The 17,461-nt window shown below is 39.4% G+C and overlaps 2 protein-coding genes across 7 annotated transcripts in view; one reads left to right on the top strand and one right to left on the bottom strand.

The window, feature by feature from the left end:
• Positions 1–2,392, top strand: part of LOC110486334 — a 13,036-nt gene extending 10,644 nt beyond the window's left edge. Inside the window, exons 23-30 of one of the 2 annotated variants that reach the window (XM_021557847.2) lie at positions 173–342; positions 453–648; positions 819–913; positions 1,036–1,150; positions 1,369–1,577; positions 1,677–1,762; positions 1,878–1,947; positions 2,131–2,392. In XM_021557847.2, the coding sequence (XP_021413522.2) occupies positions 173–342; positions 453–648; positions 819–913; positions 1,036–1,150; positions 1,369–1,577; positions 1,677–1,762; positions 1,878–1,947; positions 2,131–2,211 (1,022 nt within the window). In that variant the 3' untranslated portion in view covers positions 2,212–2,392. Of the gene's footprint in view, positions 1–172; positions 343–452; positions 649–818; positions 914–1,035; positions 1,151–1,365; positions 1,578–1,676; positions 1,763–1,877; positions 1,948–2,130 lie in introns of both variants that reach the window. The other variant, XM_021557846.2, reaches the window with a different exon arrangement.
• LOC110486335 (putative E3 ubiquitin-protein ligase UNKL) lies at positions 566–17,461 on the bottom strand. 5 transcript variants are annotated; one of them, XM_021557852.2, is made up of 16 exons: positions 17,332–17,461; positions 16,296–16,505; positions 13,338–13,514; positions 12,262–12,428; positions 11,454–11,589; positions 11,239–11,356; positions 11,027–11,111; positions 10,771–10,931; positions 10,158–10,346; positions 9,541–9,594; positions 8,692–8,869; positions 8,494–8,583; positions 8,172–8,393; positions 7,814–8,007; positions 7,438–7,695; positions 566–698 (listed from the first exon to the last, which is right to left on the bottom strand). In XM_021557852.2, the coding sequence occupies exons 1-16, from the start codon at positions 17,394–17,396 to the stop codon at positions 654–656; spliced, it is 2,349 nt and encodes a 782-aa protein (XP_021413527.2). In that variant the 5' UTR covers positions 17,397–17,461; the 3' UTR covers positions 566–653. The 5 variants fall into 5 exon arrangements, with proteins under 5 accessions (XP_021413527.2, XP_021413523.1, XP_021413524.1 ...); XM_021557848.2 differs by lacking the exon at positions 566–698 and adding an exon at positions 2,975–7,265 and having other exon boundaries at positions 17,332–17,460; XM_021557849.2 differs by lacking the exon at positions 566–698 and adding an exon at positions 2,975–7,265 and having other exon boundaries at positions 12,262–12,425; positions 17,332–17,460.

The following is a 17,461-nucleotide window of genomic DNA, read 5'->3' as shown; positions in this document are numbered from 1 at the left end:
AACGGGTTTATTTGGATGAACTTTGACCTTTTAAATAGCATGATGTAATGTAGGATGTTTTATTAAACATTGGTTACTTGCAAAGTCGATTACTTCAACAATGGTTACAAATATGTACAAAAGTTGAAAATGTGTAAACACCCTGTTTGCCACTCTTGTCTGTTTCCATCAGGTCCCCAGCCGCTGGTCACACTGTGTCTGTTCAAGCCTGGAGTGTGGGGCCATGCTCTGGGGAAAATCCTCAGCAAAGTCCAGCGGAGTGGCTTCACTGTGGTGGGCCTGCATGTGCTGGTTCTGGACAATAGCACAGCTGTGTCACTGGCGTCTGCTGCAGAGCATCAGGCAACTCACATATTCCTACCTACCTAAACCAGGCCAGTGGACAGATTGTTATATTGTTTTTAATGCATTGGCTCCTCTTGTGTTTTTTTCCTCTTGTGTTTTCCCCTTAGGACCCCTCTGCTGTAGAAGCCCATGTCCAGTACTTGAGCTCTGGGCCTTCCCTGGCTCTGTGCCTACAGAGGGAGAATGCTGTGAAGAGGCTACTGGACGTGCTGGGACCTGAGGACCCTGCCCAGGCCCGCGCTCAGGACCAATTCCTCTGGAGGGCCGATTACAGTTCGGACCAGCTACACAGCGGCATCTATGGTCAGTCAGTGGCCTTCGCCCCTGCACCATACTGGGCCACCTTCCAGGCCCTGCCAGACAACATAGATCAATCAGTTACAGAGTGGCTGAGACTGGCTTTGGAACAAGGCTTTAATGTTTCAGATGTAATGTTAGTAGCTCATGATGAATGATATAATACTATGTTGTAGGATCGAGGAGCTATCAGAGAGCTGTTCAGGATGTGAAGAGGCTGTTCCCTCAGGGCCTATGCTGCACAGAGACCAACACCATGAGACAGGAGCAGGTACATCACACAGTGCTACAATAGACATGATTTACTATTCCAAGATGTATAGCCGTCTCATATGCCCTGTGTTTAAATAAGGAACACATTTTGTGTCTGTCACTCACTGTTCTGTATCACAGATACCCAGTGTACACTCAGACCATTTGGCTTGTCTGGCTCGTGAACAGAGCCACACTCTTGCTGCTGCGAACAAGCCATCTTTATCACACCTTATGGCGTCTGGACTGAATGGAGGTGAGGTCTAGTTTTGAATGTTTTAGCCTAGCTGTGTCTTTGTTGTTGAATTTCTTATTTACTACTTGTATGTGGATACAAAACAGGTCCCTTAATCATTGACTTTTTATTGGGACGTTGCCTATGATTGGTCTGGGGCAATTGTTGTGTTTAGTTGATGCGGTATCAACAGCAGTTGAACTTTGTAAACGTGGCTGTTTGTGTGTGGGTGGCAGCAGGGCTCTTGGTCCGCAGTGCTCTCTGCCAAACCACCTGCCTGCTGCTGCCCACCAGTGTACTGGGCCCAGCCCCCATCCACCTGGACCTGCTTGAGCAGCTGCTGAGGACAGGCTGCCACCTGGTGGCCGGGAGGATGACTGTCCTGGACGAGACCCAGCGATGTCACATAGCTGAGACACTGGTGCTACCCTCTGAGAGGGATGGGAAGGTGAGGAGTAGGTATCTGCCATGTAGGAGTTGCGCAATAGCAGCATGCAGTGGTCACTCACTGTAACACTCTGCCTGTGGCATTGACTCTCCTCTCTAGATTTGTTCTCTACCCGAGGGCCCTTGTCTTATCGTTGTTCTACAGAAGGATAACGCTGTGACCTGCTTTGACTCCATGCTTGAAAGGTAAGGAAATGGGCTACTCAAAAACATGTACCAGTTAGTGTTTTGCATTTTCTTCTTTGCATCATAATGGAATGCATAGCATATTAATCTATGGTTTATTTATTTTTTACTATAGTATTTACAGAGAGAGGTCTAACCTTGCCAAAGTGGGGAAAATGCTGATATATCCCAGCACTGAAAAAAAAGTAAGCTTGTTCTAACTGCGGAAACATTGTGTTGTAGTACCAAATAATGGCAAAATGGACCCTTATGTTTAGTTAACAGGATCAACTGACCTCAATAAAACAGATTGTGAGTGAATGTCTATGAAGAAATCACCATTGATAACAAGCATGTCTGAGAACATCTCTTGTCTGTTTTGGCTCTAGGCATTGCAGCTTCTGTGCTATCTATTTGATGTCCTGTCTCCTGATAGTCATCATGCCATTGTACCACAGCAATCTGAGTGAACCTTAATGCTATAGAGCATTACCAAGAGGGCCAACCTATTTTCTGGAATTCTGTACCAATACTGTATAAAGAAAATATTGATTTAATTGGTAGTGGTAAGAAACCTTATATAACCCCCACCTAAAAAGTAAAAATGATGGTATTTTCATGTTAAGAAAATAAATGCTGGTTCATGTTTCAGTTATTGCAAGACTACATTTGTCAAGGGGAATTCGTCGTTGGGAGTTTAGTGATCTAGAAGTACATACCTTCATTACTACCTTGTTTTAAATCCATGAAACAAATACAACACATTTAAGATCAAAAATGGTTTTAATTCCCAAGATACAAATTGTGAATTCTGTAAACCATTGCATAATGTTGCAGTACAATTGAACAAGTTAATGATACTCTGCAAGCAAAAGATTCAATACCTCCTACTTAATTGAGTAAAATGCCAAATCCAGCCTTTCTTTGATGCCATAAAGAGGATGAACTTTAACACAGGGGAACTCCCATTGATAATTTCTATGGGGTAGTTGAATACTAATTCAATATACAATGTCCTATTTGTCCATACTTTATTGTAACAAAGGGACATGTTTCTCATTCGTAATACAAATGTCTACTTCCATCGACATCAGCGCAAATACATCTACGAACTACAGTTCACAATTTAAGAACCTTTTATCCTACAGTCCACCAAAACCCTGAGAAAATAAAATGTATTCCCCCCCTCCCCTTAATCATTACACTGATAAATACAGAGACCGGAAAACGGCATGTGTTTAAGTCTTACATTTATTTCATTGTATAGCAATTCACAAAACTAGATGCTACATCATAGCTAACGGATGAACTGCTCTCCATATTATTCCAGTGACCTATTAAATATCTAATTTAGAACGGTACATTCAATATTTCAGGGTTTCTATTTTAAATGAACATTTTGAAATTAACTATTGGGAACAATTAAATGTTTTTACAAAAATTCTATGCTGCAATATGCATTTTTCTCTCCATACTAAATTGGAACAGCATCATACATTTATGTATGTGCAAGATTGCATAAAATCTTCAGGTTCCATGATCACAATATTTAATAAAACAAAGAAACAAACACTTTACAAGAATGCAAAATAGATTATGCTAATCCACTGCAGAGCATTGTTACATCTCAATTACATTTAATTTACAAAACAGAGTCGTACTTGGTGCTTTTCTTTAACAGTAATTGTCTGTTTTTTCTTGTGCCAATAAAGTTGAGTCCAGTATTTATTGGTGGTAGGTATTGTGGCATGTTATGAAGAGTGATATGGCAAATACAGACTGAGATGAAGAAGCAGTATTCATCATTCTAAGGTTGCCCTAAGCCTCCCTCACGAAACATGCAGTCTGGTTCAAAACGGCCCTTCTCTGATCACTTACGAATGCTAGCTCTTCACATAGAATTAATCACTTTTCTGAGCGACAAAGCAAATTTTACCACTCAAGTGATATCGAAAAAGCTAATCATCTGAGTGGTATCCACCACAGATTTTAATTGGGGAGAGTATGGTACATACAATTATCTAAAGGCACTAGAATTTGGATTATTTTTCCGTTTTACTGTAATATAACAATTTACCCTCAATGAAGTCACCCCTCATTAAGAGCAATACTCTTTAAATGCCAGTTAAAATGTAACATAAGGCACCGATTTATAAAAAAAAAAAAAATTGGTCCATAGTAAAAAGAACATTAGTTTAATATGGCCATAACATTGAATGATTTAGAGCCATATTTATAAAATATGAGCTTAAGTTTTATTCAGTGTAAAAGGGAGATGTATACTTAGTATGCCACATTGAAGAAGGGTTAAGGACCAAGAACAAATTAGTGATAAGACTTGCTCCTTAAACTTACTCACGTCTGTATCTGCCATTGATGCTGGTTTAAATAAATCAAGTTGTCATTTCACCCGTCAATGACTCACTCATATCTAACCAATAAACAAATGATACACTATCGCCATCTTTCCAATGACTGCAGTAAATTGTGAATTAAAATGAAGAAAACACCAGTCAAGTGAAAATGAAAGAAAGCACATTACAGTCAAAGTGTACTCTATACTCCTGACAGCATACAAGTAGTTCACAACCATCAATATTTAAAACTGATTAAGAGATTTTAGCTGTAAAGTGAACAACATACTTCAAAATAGTACTCATCACAGGAAGTTGGTGGCACCTTAATTGGGGAGGACGGGCTCGTGGTATTGGCTGGAGCGGAATGGTATCAAATACCATTTGCACCGTTCCAGACATTATTATGAGCCGTCCTCCCCTCAGCAGCCTCCACTGGTACTCGTCTATATGGCCACTTAAGAATATTAACACGTCACTAACTTGTAGATAACTAGAATTGTGTATGCTGCTAACCACAGTCATTTGTTTTACAAAAAGAGGATGCCATTAGTTTCTGTAAATACACACCAATCTACATAAGGTGTTAGGTTTGGTTTGTTTCAAATCAGGTTTTTAACGATTTGCTTAGAATACTGAAATGAAGTTATAAAAATAAAAAAGGAAACAATAGCAATAAAGATCTTTGGTAAAACTACAAATGGGCTTCAAGTCCATTGCTATTGTCAGCAAAAGCAGTTGGCATAGTTCTCTGTCATTGAACCATTGAAGAGAATGTTATTCTAATTATACATTTCAATACATATTTTAAATGTAACTACAAGAACAAACTACAACACCACTTTGGTTCATTTGAGTCAAGTCCACATTAACTTAGTTGGCATCACAGGAAAAATAACCTGTGGTATATTATAAATTGGGGTGAGCATTTACTGTAGCTTTATTAGGATTCTCCAACAACGAATTTAAGAATTGAGACATTCTACAGCAGTACATTGATTGGCCTGTAACAATGTTTTCGAAGATTCACAAAAGTACCCGAACGTGTGACTGACTAAAAAAATAATTCACACAATTTAATCAAACGAGTCTTTGTTTAAGTGGTACTTTACTTGAACTATAACATTATAGAAGTTAAACTTGGTATACCAAATGTTAGACTCCATGACATAGGTCTCTGAATGTTAGGTAACAATTGTTATGATACCATTTTGATATATATTAAGTAAAACGTGTTACTGCTTAACGGGTGACAATTTAGGCTTCTGATGTCTGAAATCTGAACTGTGTATGCACAATAACATTCAAGAATGTAAATGCATTACAACTACATGTATACTTCTTTCTCTCAGCAGCGGCAAAGCTTGCAAAAGTGGAGTGATCGACTCTACAGTATGCTAGACTCACAATACAAATATATCTGGCAGTGATCTAGATTTGTAGCTGGTTAACGTATGACGCGTATAAGACATGCAATAAAATTGTTTCGCCTGCCATTTTAACATGATGGAACACAATACCTTTTATTTTAGGATAAACACACGTTTTGTTTTTCTGAGTTTCTGAATTACCATCCATGTAAATGTAAACAATTTTATTTCTCAATTTGTATAACTAAGTTACAAATCGTGTACCTGGGAATATGGTTTTCTACTGAACATACTAATTGCTGTAAATATTAAAAGGACCAAGATATAGAGTGAGGGAAAATACATTTTGAACACAGTAGAAGGTCATGTCAATTAGATTAACCTAGCTAAGCACATTACACTGTCGTATTTCAAAACACAACTTACAGGTTCAACACCATTGATGCATCTTACAAACACCAGTCTAAAATGTATAGCAGAGCCTGTTTTTATCTTGTTTACAAACAAGACCAGAGTTGTTTCCTTGCTTGCATACTCCCAACCACTAAATCAAAGATTTAAATCAAAGCACCATTGCCTGTTTAGACAAGGAAAATATATTGTAAGCGTGAAGTCAGGACACAGGCACTGACAAGATTTATATCTTCATACAACTATAATCTGAGGAAATAATTTGACATAGGATTGGACAATACACTATGGCATATACATATGATGCAGAAATGTGTGCAGAAGCTTTGACTACCTGTGTCTGCTTTTACAACAATCCTCTAAGCATCGATGCTCATGGTTATCATTTAAGGCAAGGCACTTGAGACTAAAATAGAGGCCAAGTATCAGATATGTTCTAGACATGTTTGAGAGCTAGTAGGAATCCGATCAAATTCACTGTGTCAGACTTATGTACATCAAGACATGCTCCTCTAACAACTACATAATGAACAATTCAGTAAATCATTAAAAGACAATTGATTTCCTAACTGCTTTAGCATAAATGTGCCTTACTGACATTACAGCTGCTGGTTATGCCTAAAATGCATTCAAATGTGTGTACTTATTTGATGGAAATGTGTAAATTAAAGAATGAAAAGTAGAAACTATAGTTTAGCACTTTTCTATGAAAACTAACAAGATATATAGAACTATACCATGATTTAACAATAGGAAACATGAAATATTCTAGTATGTTTCACAGTACACACAAAAGCTCGATACATTAGCATATTAAGAAAAATAATATGTAAATCTAAGAAACAAAAACAGCTCAAAGCTAATTTCTAAAATACCCTTTAACAAATTCCCAGGTCAACAAAGTGCTTTAAGAGAAATCAATCTTCACAAAGATGGTTGCAATACTAATAATAATAATAATAATGTTTGACTGATGTGTTTCCGTGATAAAGTCAAATTAGGCCTACTTGAACTATGGATGCCCAAACTTTTTGGAAAATGTAAGTGATCCATTACAATACAAAGTAACATACTACATTTAACACCATTTATGTAGTTCAAATTAAACTATTCATTGAATTACTATATGAATACTGAAACACAAAATGCTATTTAGAAAATGTAAGCATACTATATGTATTAGTAGTTCTTCAAAGGGCAAATTCCTTAAGTAGTACCTTGAATAATTGTACATCACCACTTCAATATTTTTGTCTTACAGTATGGACATTCTGATTTACTAGGTGCACAGTTCTTACAAAGTACATAATGTTGGCAAGGCTGCAGGACTATGCAACGATCATGCGTTTGGCAAACTATACATTTCTTTGACTGAAGCTGATATATTACCTGTGTTGGGAAGAGAAGAGGTTGTATCAGAAACTACTCGCAACAAAATAACAATACAATGATTCCAAGCAAGATCTTAAAAGAAATATGCTTCACTAGGCTAAATAGTCTGCCATAATGTATATCCTGATCACTATAAATAAGAATGTGTTTAGTATCTGGCCTTTCTTACCCCGTCTATAAGGTCTAGGTCAGTGCGCAGCTGGCTCTGGATGGAGTGGAGCTTTGGTAGAGGGAGCTGGTCCAGGTCTCCATAGCTTCTAAGCAGGGGTGTGCCAGGGGAGCGACACAGCACGTCAAAGTCCCCCTGGAGCTCCTTCAGCTTGCGCTCCGTGTCCTCTCGCTTCTGCTCTGCCAGCTGCCGCTCCACCTCGGCCGACTTTGCTTGTTCTTTTGCATCATGGGAATCTTTCTGCCAGGCCTCGCATGCCTGGAACAGACAGACATGTCAAATATATAAATTAGTTTAACATGGGTCAGGATGTATTGCTTACTGAGGCAGTGCCTTTAGTTCATGTCATAGTTCTTGCATGGGACTAGTGACTGACCTGCTTGACCTGGTGCCACGCGTCTTCCCATTGCTTGATCTTCCTATTTGCCTCATCCAGCTCCCTGAAGAGCCGGTTCAGGTCAGCGCTGCTGCTCACAGTGGTGGAGCCCAGGCTGCTGAACACTGGTGATGGGCTGGGAGAGAAGTTGCCACTCACAAAGTCCCATATGCTGCTAGCTCCCCCATTCAAACCTACAAGGTAGGATCAGGACAATTGTTTCATGTCAAAGCACAACAACAAAAAAAACGATAGTGATGTATTTATGAATGGTTGATGATGCCACAAAGGTAAACGAATAATGCTTACTCTTGCATGTTTGTCAAGATTGCTAGTACATATTCTATTGTTAACTTACCCAGAGAGTTCTGAGAGGAGGTAGGTGTTCCCAGAAGGCCATGCTCAGGTTTGGTTAGCAGGCCCTGAGGCTGAGTCTGCTGTGGAGCCATTCCTGACAACAGGCACTGAGAGAGGGAGCTCAGAGGGGATGCAGAGAGCGAGGAGTTGGAATTCAATGAAGAAGACCGTGCAAGGGAGCCAGGAATGTTAACCGGAGCGGATCCTCCCAGCATCCTTTGACCTAGAGGGCAACAGGAAGTGAAAATCAATTTCGCAATTTAAAAATGCAGAACAGACTGTTAAGTTAATTGTGTTCAATGTTTCAAACCAGGTTTGCTTACTTAAACCAAGACTGTTGTTTTCTTGCTCCTCAAACTCTTTATCAAGAGAAGCAACATTGATGTCACAAAAATTCAGGTCAAGAGCAGAACCTGAAAGAAAAGGCAAGTCTTTTTTTTATTTTTCTAGAACAATAAGTATTCCTTGTATGAAGAGGCACATTCACCCCTCAAACAAGTTTGTACAATAAGTACACTTACCTATAACTGACTCCACAGTATTGCTCCCAGGATAGAATGGGGTTGCTTTTGCATTCATTGTTGATAAGGTGGTGGGTGAGGAACTATCTGATCCAATACTGGAGGCCAGGCTAGATTCTATACTGGAGGTTATGCTGGATGCCAGAGGGTTCATCCCAGAGAATACACTATTGTGTGTCTGTAAAAGAGGCGTACATAGTAAGGCATTGTTTCATTAATAGTGTCAATTTGAGCAATAGTTAGCTTTACTACATTGGTGCTTGGTTAAGAAGTAAGACAAGCCACAGATACCGTGCCTGGACATATGCTTTAGATGGGAGACCATGAATAGGCTGTTTTTAAATCAAGTCGATTGGACGGATCCCAATGACTGAAATTATAACAGCAAAACCCTTTTGCCTCTACATGAATACCTTTAAATATAAATTGTTCTACATATCACTAGCAGTGTTTCCCCTATGATATTTTTCAGCAGAGGCGGCAAAATTGCAGTTTTAAATCTAAGTTCCTGCAATTCTACACATTTTGCCATGGCTTATGCTATCAGGGACTCAAACATTAACATATCAATGGGGGTCCCATGCCATTTTTGGAATTTTAGATTCTCCCTGACTGTATAGTTTTTTGGTGATTGGTAGTTCTCAAAGATGAATTTGTTTAATATATAAATATATATATATATAGCGCCATTATCTTTTCTACATACTTTATATCTGGTTTTAGTCATTTCAGTTTGCACTTAAAATTATTCTCTATAAAATCATGTTTTTTGGACCGGTGGTAAATTAATATTAGGGGGAACTAGCTTATAGGAATACAAAGGCAGTGGCAAACGCTTTAGTTATTCACCTGCTTGTCTTGGTCCATCATCTTTTGATCACTATGTCCCTTATAGTTCTTTATCTGAAAACAGACAGCACATTCACATGACCCAACACTTAAACCCAGCAATTGGCTGGGTCTTCGAAAGCCAACATGTTTCTTAAAAGTGAAGAAAATTCAGTTAATAAATCAGTCATCTGCAGCCCTATCAAAAGAGAGAAATTGCCTAATGTTATCACCACAATCCATTAAGACAGTCTAAGACTAAATAAGCAGACATTTATTTTATAACTAATAGATAACATGAACACAAGTTCCATATCCAAACAAAATGTCTAATCTACGTTCATAAAAATGTTAAGCACAACACTGAATTTGACCTGGAACGGGTAAACTATTATTTATTTTGCCTTGGTTGTTAATTTCAGTATTCACCAAGTCATCACACATTTAAAGAAAATGACATAACATAAAAAAAGTGACTGACAAATATTTTAATATGGAAATAAATCAAAATTCTGAATCAAAAGAATGGAAACTATGACCGACGTGTTTATAGCAGTGGGTCAGGCCCTACACTAAGCTGAGTACAGGGGTCTTCCCGTAAGGACGGGGAAAGAGAGAGAGCAGTCTTATTGTAGTACCTGATCCTCGCGTTCAAAGCCCGGCGCTTTGGGATAGTTAGACGTCAGAGATGACACACTTGACGTGGTGGACTCTGAACATAAGCTACCATTAGTTAAGCATTTGGACCTGCCGATGGGTCCGATTGGGGACAATGAACTGTTGCTTCCTGAGCTTGGCGTTACAGTCGGACTATTAGAATATGAAACCTGAGGGAGAGAAGTACACATGGACTTAATAGGGTTTTAGAGCCAGCCAAACAAGCCCAGCTTTCCTAACGAGGCCAGATGATAACTGAAGATGTTTAGATGGAATATTGGCTTCAGAGAGAGAAAATGACACTGAATTGTTAAGGTTTGGTTTCTGTTGAATCCTATATTAATTTGAATTACACTGTGTTTCTTGGTGCACTAGTACTACCAGAAACAAAATGATGTTACAAACTAGTTAAATAGAAGGCAAGAACAGAAAATTACAAGAATATACAACACAAAGGTGTGACATAAGGAAAGTTAACAGTTGAAATATCTATTCAGGGTCTAATCTATAGACAGCATGTTTTTCATACAAACAGATGCCTTTGTAAAAGACAGTGGAGAGAAGCATAGAGGGAGTAGTAATCAGATCACATACATTCCCCACTTGGCCGTTGTTGATGCTGCTGATGGAGTGTGCACTGCTACCCCACTCGCTGACCGGACAATCTGAATACTGCTGAGAGCCCAGCTTGGCCTGGGAACCCGACTGCATCGCTGTTAGCAACGAGTTCATGGTCTCTTCCGTGGAGGGAATTCCTGAAAAAGTACACAATCACAGACAGAAGGTTTTATCTTTGAAAGGTTGCCAACAAGCAAGACAGCGGTGACTTATTTTGAGGCGCTTCACTTACTTTCTACATGCGCAAACGCACAGAACGGCCCTCTAGGACAATAACCAGTTTGCCTCATGTCATTGCATTTGGTGGATTTGTAGATCTGAAGTGAGAAAGACAGGTTCTCTGCTCATAACTGTGTGGCATTTTCCCAAATTAAGGTTTGACAGATTCCCCATTGCAAGAGACAATGTGCTAAGCGTTTATAAAGTCTCCAATGTCCCACTTACCTCTGGGTGGAACTGCTGTTCAGTGCGTGAGTGACAGTATTGACAGCTGTCTCCGCTGTCACACTTCGATGGCTCTCCCCACTCATCCCCATGTTTCACATTGGGACACGGAGTTGACCTGACACATCATTTAAAAAGGGTTAACTACATATTACAGAAATATTACACAGCTGTCAAAAGGCATACTCTGTCGTTTGACAGTCCTAATCGCCTACCTGTATTTGAACTTGCGTGGATTTCGTCTTCTGTCTCTACTATTGTGGTAGTGAGGGCAGGCATAGCCCTGTCTGCATAGTCGTGGAGGCTTGGTGCACTGCTCTGTTTTGTAGTTCGCTAAAACAAAATTGGTGTCTGGAAGGAAAGCACACAATGAGTTTGTTGTATGCACACAAAATGATTATTGTGGATAGTCAGATTAATATAATCGTTTGACTTCAAACTTTTACATGCTTTTCAAGAACGAGTCCCCTAATAATCCTGTTTACATGGCCATCTGAAATCAGGCTACCTGACGGGACTTTGATGAATGCATAAAAAAGATATAATAATACGCTAATGAAAATAAACCACAGCGACCATGTTATTTTTGCGAAAACATTTGGAATCTTAGACAAAGTTCGTATGTGAAAACTATTTCTAATATGCATACTTCAGTTTTTCCAAACTCACTTCACTCGCACAAGAGGAAGCTCATGCACACCTCTGAACTCTGATGCCCTAATAATGAGAAAGATTGTCCTGAAAACCAGATGTTTTAATCGGCGTATGCTTACAACCATTATGATCTTACACCAATTAAGATAAGCAGAGTAAGGTGTTAATATGACTAATGCCATACTCTGCCTTCTGCCATAATCAGTTTTATATTGATTTATTAATGTGCATATAAACCCACTCATTGTAAGACATTCTGGTATTGACCAAATGCCAAAATATAACACAACAGGTCAAGGAAATCCAATCAATAGAAAAATGATGGCACTGGGTAACACCGACACCAGAATCAATGTGTCTGCTGCTCACCCTGCCACCGGGGGTCCTCTGTAAGAGTCTTCTCTATCATGGCTTGGCTGGCCAGTACACCAGGCTGTAGATCAGGGATACCTTCTCCAGATCCCAACTGGCCATTCTGGAGGGCTTCCTGTGCCTGGATCTCTCTGTGCACATGAAGAAGATCAGTGAGAGAGCTACTACACAAAACAAAGAAAAAGAGGAAGAGACAAAATGTAGAATATTCAGGCAATGCCTTGCTCTTACAGACTTGTTCTGCTCAGTTGCTAGGCAACGCTGATACCACATTTAATTGTTGTTTTTGTTGAATTATTTCAAGCTCCCATTCCTTAATGTGACGTCATTCATCGAACGTTCGACAGGGTATTGCTATTTTCTAGTGACAGGAATTTAAAATGTGAACACATGGTTCATAGTAAAGGGGCAAATGTATGTTATTGTTAAACTTAAGTCCATTGCTTGCATTACAGATATGGGCCTAGTTTTTGTATCCATCTCTGAGATATGTGGGGTTATTACTTCAAATATACCACTGAATCTTTCATCCCATTAAAGAAAACACCATCATTTAACACTTTCATTGTTTGCACAGTATTGGTACTCAACAAAACCAACATCAACCCTGGCAATAAGTACACTATGACTGATGTCTATGAAGAGAAAATTGTGCTTTCATCTGCTCTTAGCCCCAGCCAGTTCGAGAGGCATCAGGGAGACTAATTGAGCTAAGAAAATAGATTAACACGCTTCATTCTCCCACTTCCATGTATGGGCATGTACTGGAGTGGATACAGACTCACTTCTGCAGAGACAGCTAGGCCTAACATGTCGAATCAAAGTAACACTAACAATGGTAGAGAAGGGGTTGACAGCCAGCTTCAAAAATATGGTCTACGGGTAAATTTTAGAATTTCATTAAAACTATGATTTACGAATGGAATCAGTTAGTACATTTTGTTAGTGCATGGTCAGGCCTTGCAATATTTATCATTGTGTACTCAGCTAACTGGCGTAACAAGCCTATTCACATGTTCGTGAAGGTATGACACCTTGAGAACAGAGTGATTACTAAAGGCATGATAGGTCACCTGATATCGTAGACCGGGGGGCGGAGATCATGTGGGCCATGGGCAAAGGCGCAGTGTAGGCCGTTCTTCACGCAGTGCCCGCGGGCATCAGTTTCATGGATACAGGTACCAGTCTTGTAATAGCGAAGATGGTACTTCCGCTCTGTGTCACCAGTGGTCCGGTGCAAGTAAGGACAGCTAGACAGGAAAGGAAACGATGATTAGACAAATGCAGACTTCCTCATTAAAATGATCAGGATTTGATGTGACAGAGATACAATCTGCATAAAATTAGTCTATCCTATGTTTCTAGAATTCTATGCTGTGCTTATCCTAAGAAGTCAGTCCACAGATTTTAATTGAAAGGAAACAGACCGAGGCTAAAGGAATGAGTTACATCTGTCTTCCTCCCTGTATTAGTGGCAACCGTTCATCTTGATGCTTAATATGCACATCAGACCAACAAAAATGTAGCCAATGCCCACAGTGGGAGTCAGAGGAATGCAACGCCTTTTATAGATACAGCGCTCTCACAGGCTTTGATGTATGGTGAGGAATTTAACAGAAATAATAGCAACATCGCTATTAATGTGCTCAAATTCACATTGAAAATGCTAGATAACCAATCAATTTCTCAAATACAGCAAAAGCTTCTGACTCAGCAACAGTAACCATGGCAACGGATGTGATGTCACGAGAAGAGAGCAGCTCTGGTAGAATGAGGAATAGAGAGTGCAAGTGCTCGCTCTCAGGCAGAGTTCAAAAATTGTATAGAACTTTCAATATGACAGCTGGTTGAATTGAGGAACATTGTTTACTTACTGTAGTGAAATTCCAAACACACTGATATAGTAAACTGGAACTCAACCTCAATGATTAACCAACCCCTCTATAAAAAAGTATTCAGTATGCTACATATTTGCCACAAATACTATTAACATCGCATCTAGTCGCTACCTCTACATATCACTAAACTGTGGATCTGACCAAAGCACTTTAACCAGACATGTGCCATTGAGGATTGTCATTGAACTAGTGAGTGAGACGTTTCAAGTTACTCAATTTCTTTATGGTGCTCTGACACAAATAAGCCCAAATTATAGGAGTGGTTTGAATATCATGTTTCAGAGCTGTTCTTCTTAGTGTTGAACAGCATCTTTCTCAAGATATAATCTAGAACATCTATCCTGTCTTATTAAATAGGCTAGGTTATTAACTGTATAGCCAGCTTCCTTTCAGTGAACCTTTAATTATGTTAATTTTGTAGGGAGACTTGTAAAAATCCCCAACCAACACATACAATATTAACATTCCCATATTTTTACTTTAACTGATAGCGCTGCCAGTAAGTATACTAACAAGTACGTCTGTTCCAGTAGGCCAAGTATGGGCATTTTGTAGTATTACTCAGGACCGGTTAGTAGTCCTGGGAAATGCCTGGGACTTCACAATACTTAGGTGCCAATACGATATGCATTGCGATTGGCTCCCTATTGAAAGACACAATAGCTTGTTTTCTATGAAGGAAAAATACTGGCGTTTTGGTCAGGTATCCTCAACTAGAGCAGAAATAATATTATGATATTGTGAATACGATATATAGTCAAATAATATCCTGATATGTAAGTTCCCCCTTCACTACAGGGTAGCATTCTGTTTTTTTACAATAACCCTGTGACTTTGTTACACCTGGGAACTGAATAGTGTAGCTTTTATTTTAGGTAGATGCAGATGAACTGCTAATGTATGAATGTATTCATCCTTCCTTTGGTGTCTATCCACACCACCACAAGCCTTCTCATATGTAACCTCAAGTGACAACTGTATCCGCACAACGTGACTTGCTATATTATATTTTAGGCTACATCTATTTCCATTATCATGGTTGTGTCTTTACAAATGTGTAGGCTCATTTAGGCCTATTCTTTGTTATTTTCATTTTCAGTAGATTGATGTCACACCAGTAGTGAAAACTACAGTTCTAAGAATGAGCTGAAGTGGCATACCCCAAACATTCAAAATATGTTCCTCTGATTTTGTTACAAAAGTGAAAATAGCTGATGCTTTGAGGGTTGGGCCTAAAAATGCTCCAGTAGCCATTAAACAATAGAGCAAGAATATATAAAAGACTTACATACTCCATTTCTACCCCTCAGTACATCTCTATTAATTATCACAAAAGAGTAGTTATGCGCAAGCTGAGCAGATAATTGAATTAGGAAATCCCTCTTCTACTTAGGTTTCAATGAACATGATGATACAGAACAAGTGGTAAAAACCAGACACGTCCATGTATAACTACTTGTGACAACATTAAGGATACAAATACAAAGCAGGAACTCGTTCAAAGCGACCTCATTTTCAACGGACCCAGGAACAATAAACATTGGTTGCTCGACCAATGGGAGAGGGCTATGTGCAAAGGCGGTTCAATCACGAGCAAGAAAACAGGGGGTGTGTTCGTCGTTTCCTTGTAAGCTGGAGGAAGAAGCTCAACCCCACTCTGCAGCTCAAAACAGACGTGTCCAGCGAGAATTACAAAAAAACATCCATGAAATGACAATGAATGTGGTTAAATCATCCAGTTGGTTCCGCATTATTGAGAACGGCTGTCGTCCCACTCCGGGGCCATACGAGGCCATGCGGATCGACATTAGCTCGAACAATAGACAAGTCAACAACACCATGTGCAAGCTAGGTCATCACCAAGCTCGTGGTGCGAGCTGAATTCTGTGCAATAAGGATATTTCACTTCAGGAATTCGCATGAATCTGACTTCCTACTGAAACAATGCAACATCCATAAAATATTAGCAACACCATTATAAGTGTGCTCACTAAATTGGCAACCTGCACACATTGAGTGAATTCTCAACCGGAATGAACAACAGCCACAAAACAATATTGATAAGCATGATACGGTATCAACAATCTAACCAGAACATAATAATTCACGGGAAAAATTAAGCTTCACACTTACTCTTCTCCATCTGGGCAAATGCCCGTAGTCTCGTCATATTTTGTGCAATAAACGTCAGGGCTGTAGTTAAAAGTTCCATCTCTTCTTCTAATCGGTCGTCTTCGCCTCTGGTTGAGGAAATGCCAATGAAAACATGTAAAGGGTCTATGTTGTGTGCACTTGTGCTGCAGGAAGAGAGGGCACTGTTCGGTCCTAAACTCCTTCAAATATCTGCAAAATGGAAAGACAAAGGCAGTGTTAATGACAGACACCACCAGACATCGTGTAAAAAAAAAGTATTGAGTCCAAAGCTCAGGGGAAATATCGCATTAACTTTGATAGAAATGTTACAGCTTCGCTATTTGAAATTTAAAGTAAACACTATCTATGCTAAAGGTAAGGAGATACACGTTTACACCATCTACAACTAATATTTGATTGACACTAGCTAGCTATGTAGCTGAATTTTACAATCAATCGAACTGCTAGAACTACTTGGTAGTGATAGCTAGTAGCTATCTACTTTGACCATTCACATACAATCCACGCAAGATGTTCGGCGTTGCACTCTATCAAACAACCAGAACGTACGTCAAAACACATGCGTATACAGGCAGCAAATAAGGCCGAGGTGGAAAGAGGAAAAGGATACCACTGCTGGCTGGCAAACCATTCAACTTCGCTAACGTTACCCAGTCCACGCTAGCACGCTGACTGGCTAGCTAACGTTAACCACCAACCAAGTTCCTGCGAATTCCGCTTTTTAATGTTACGCCTATTTTTTATGTGGAACATTTTCATGGTCACACAATACAATTATACACATGTATTTGTTAAAATTCAGTTACTGTATCAATTTGAATATGTAGCTAGCAAGTTAGCGCCAGGCTAACTGCGTGCATTGGGAAGAATTTACAAAAGGAAAAGCACCATGTTTTACTGCACTACGAGTGAAGGAATATCAAGCAGTCCAACTATAAAACAATATTCTGTACATAAAAGCAGCACGGTATTTTAACGAATATGTCTTTGTCCATTTAACGTTTGCTTTACTTACGTATAGTGGGTTGGTTTCTCGGTTTGAGGAGAAGCGTTCGCCGCCGTTTTCGAAACCGACGGCATTTTCAGTCAAAACAATGAAACGCGCCTGCGCGAACTGTCCCGTTTCGTTCCATTTGCGTACGAAG

Source organism: Oncorhynchus mykiss, chromosome 13, assembly GCF_013265735.2.
Source record: "Oncorhynchus mykiss isolate Arlee chromosome 13, USDA_OmykA_1.1, whole genome shotgun sequence".
In the NCBI taxonomy this organism is placed as follows: Eukaryota; Metazoa; Chordata; class Actinopteri; order Salmoniformes; family Salmonidae; genus Oncorhynchus; species Oncorhynchus mykiss.
The sequence above is the reverse complement of the archived record's forward strand: the minus strand, read 5'-3'. Positions and strand labels throughout refer to the sequence as shown.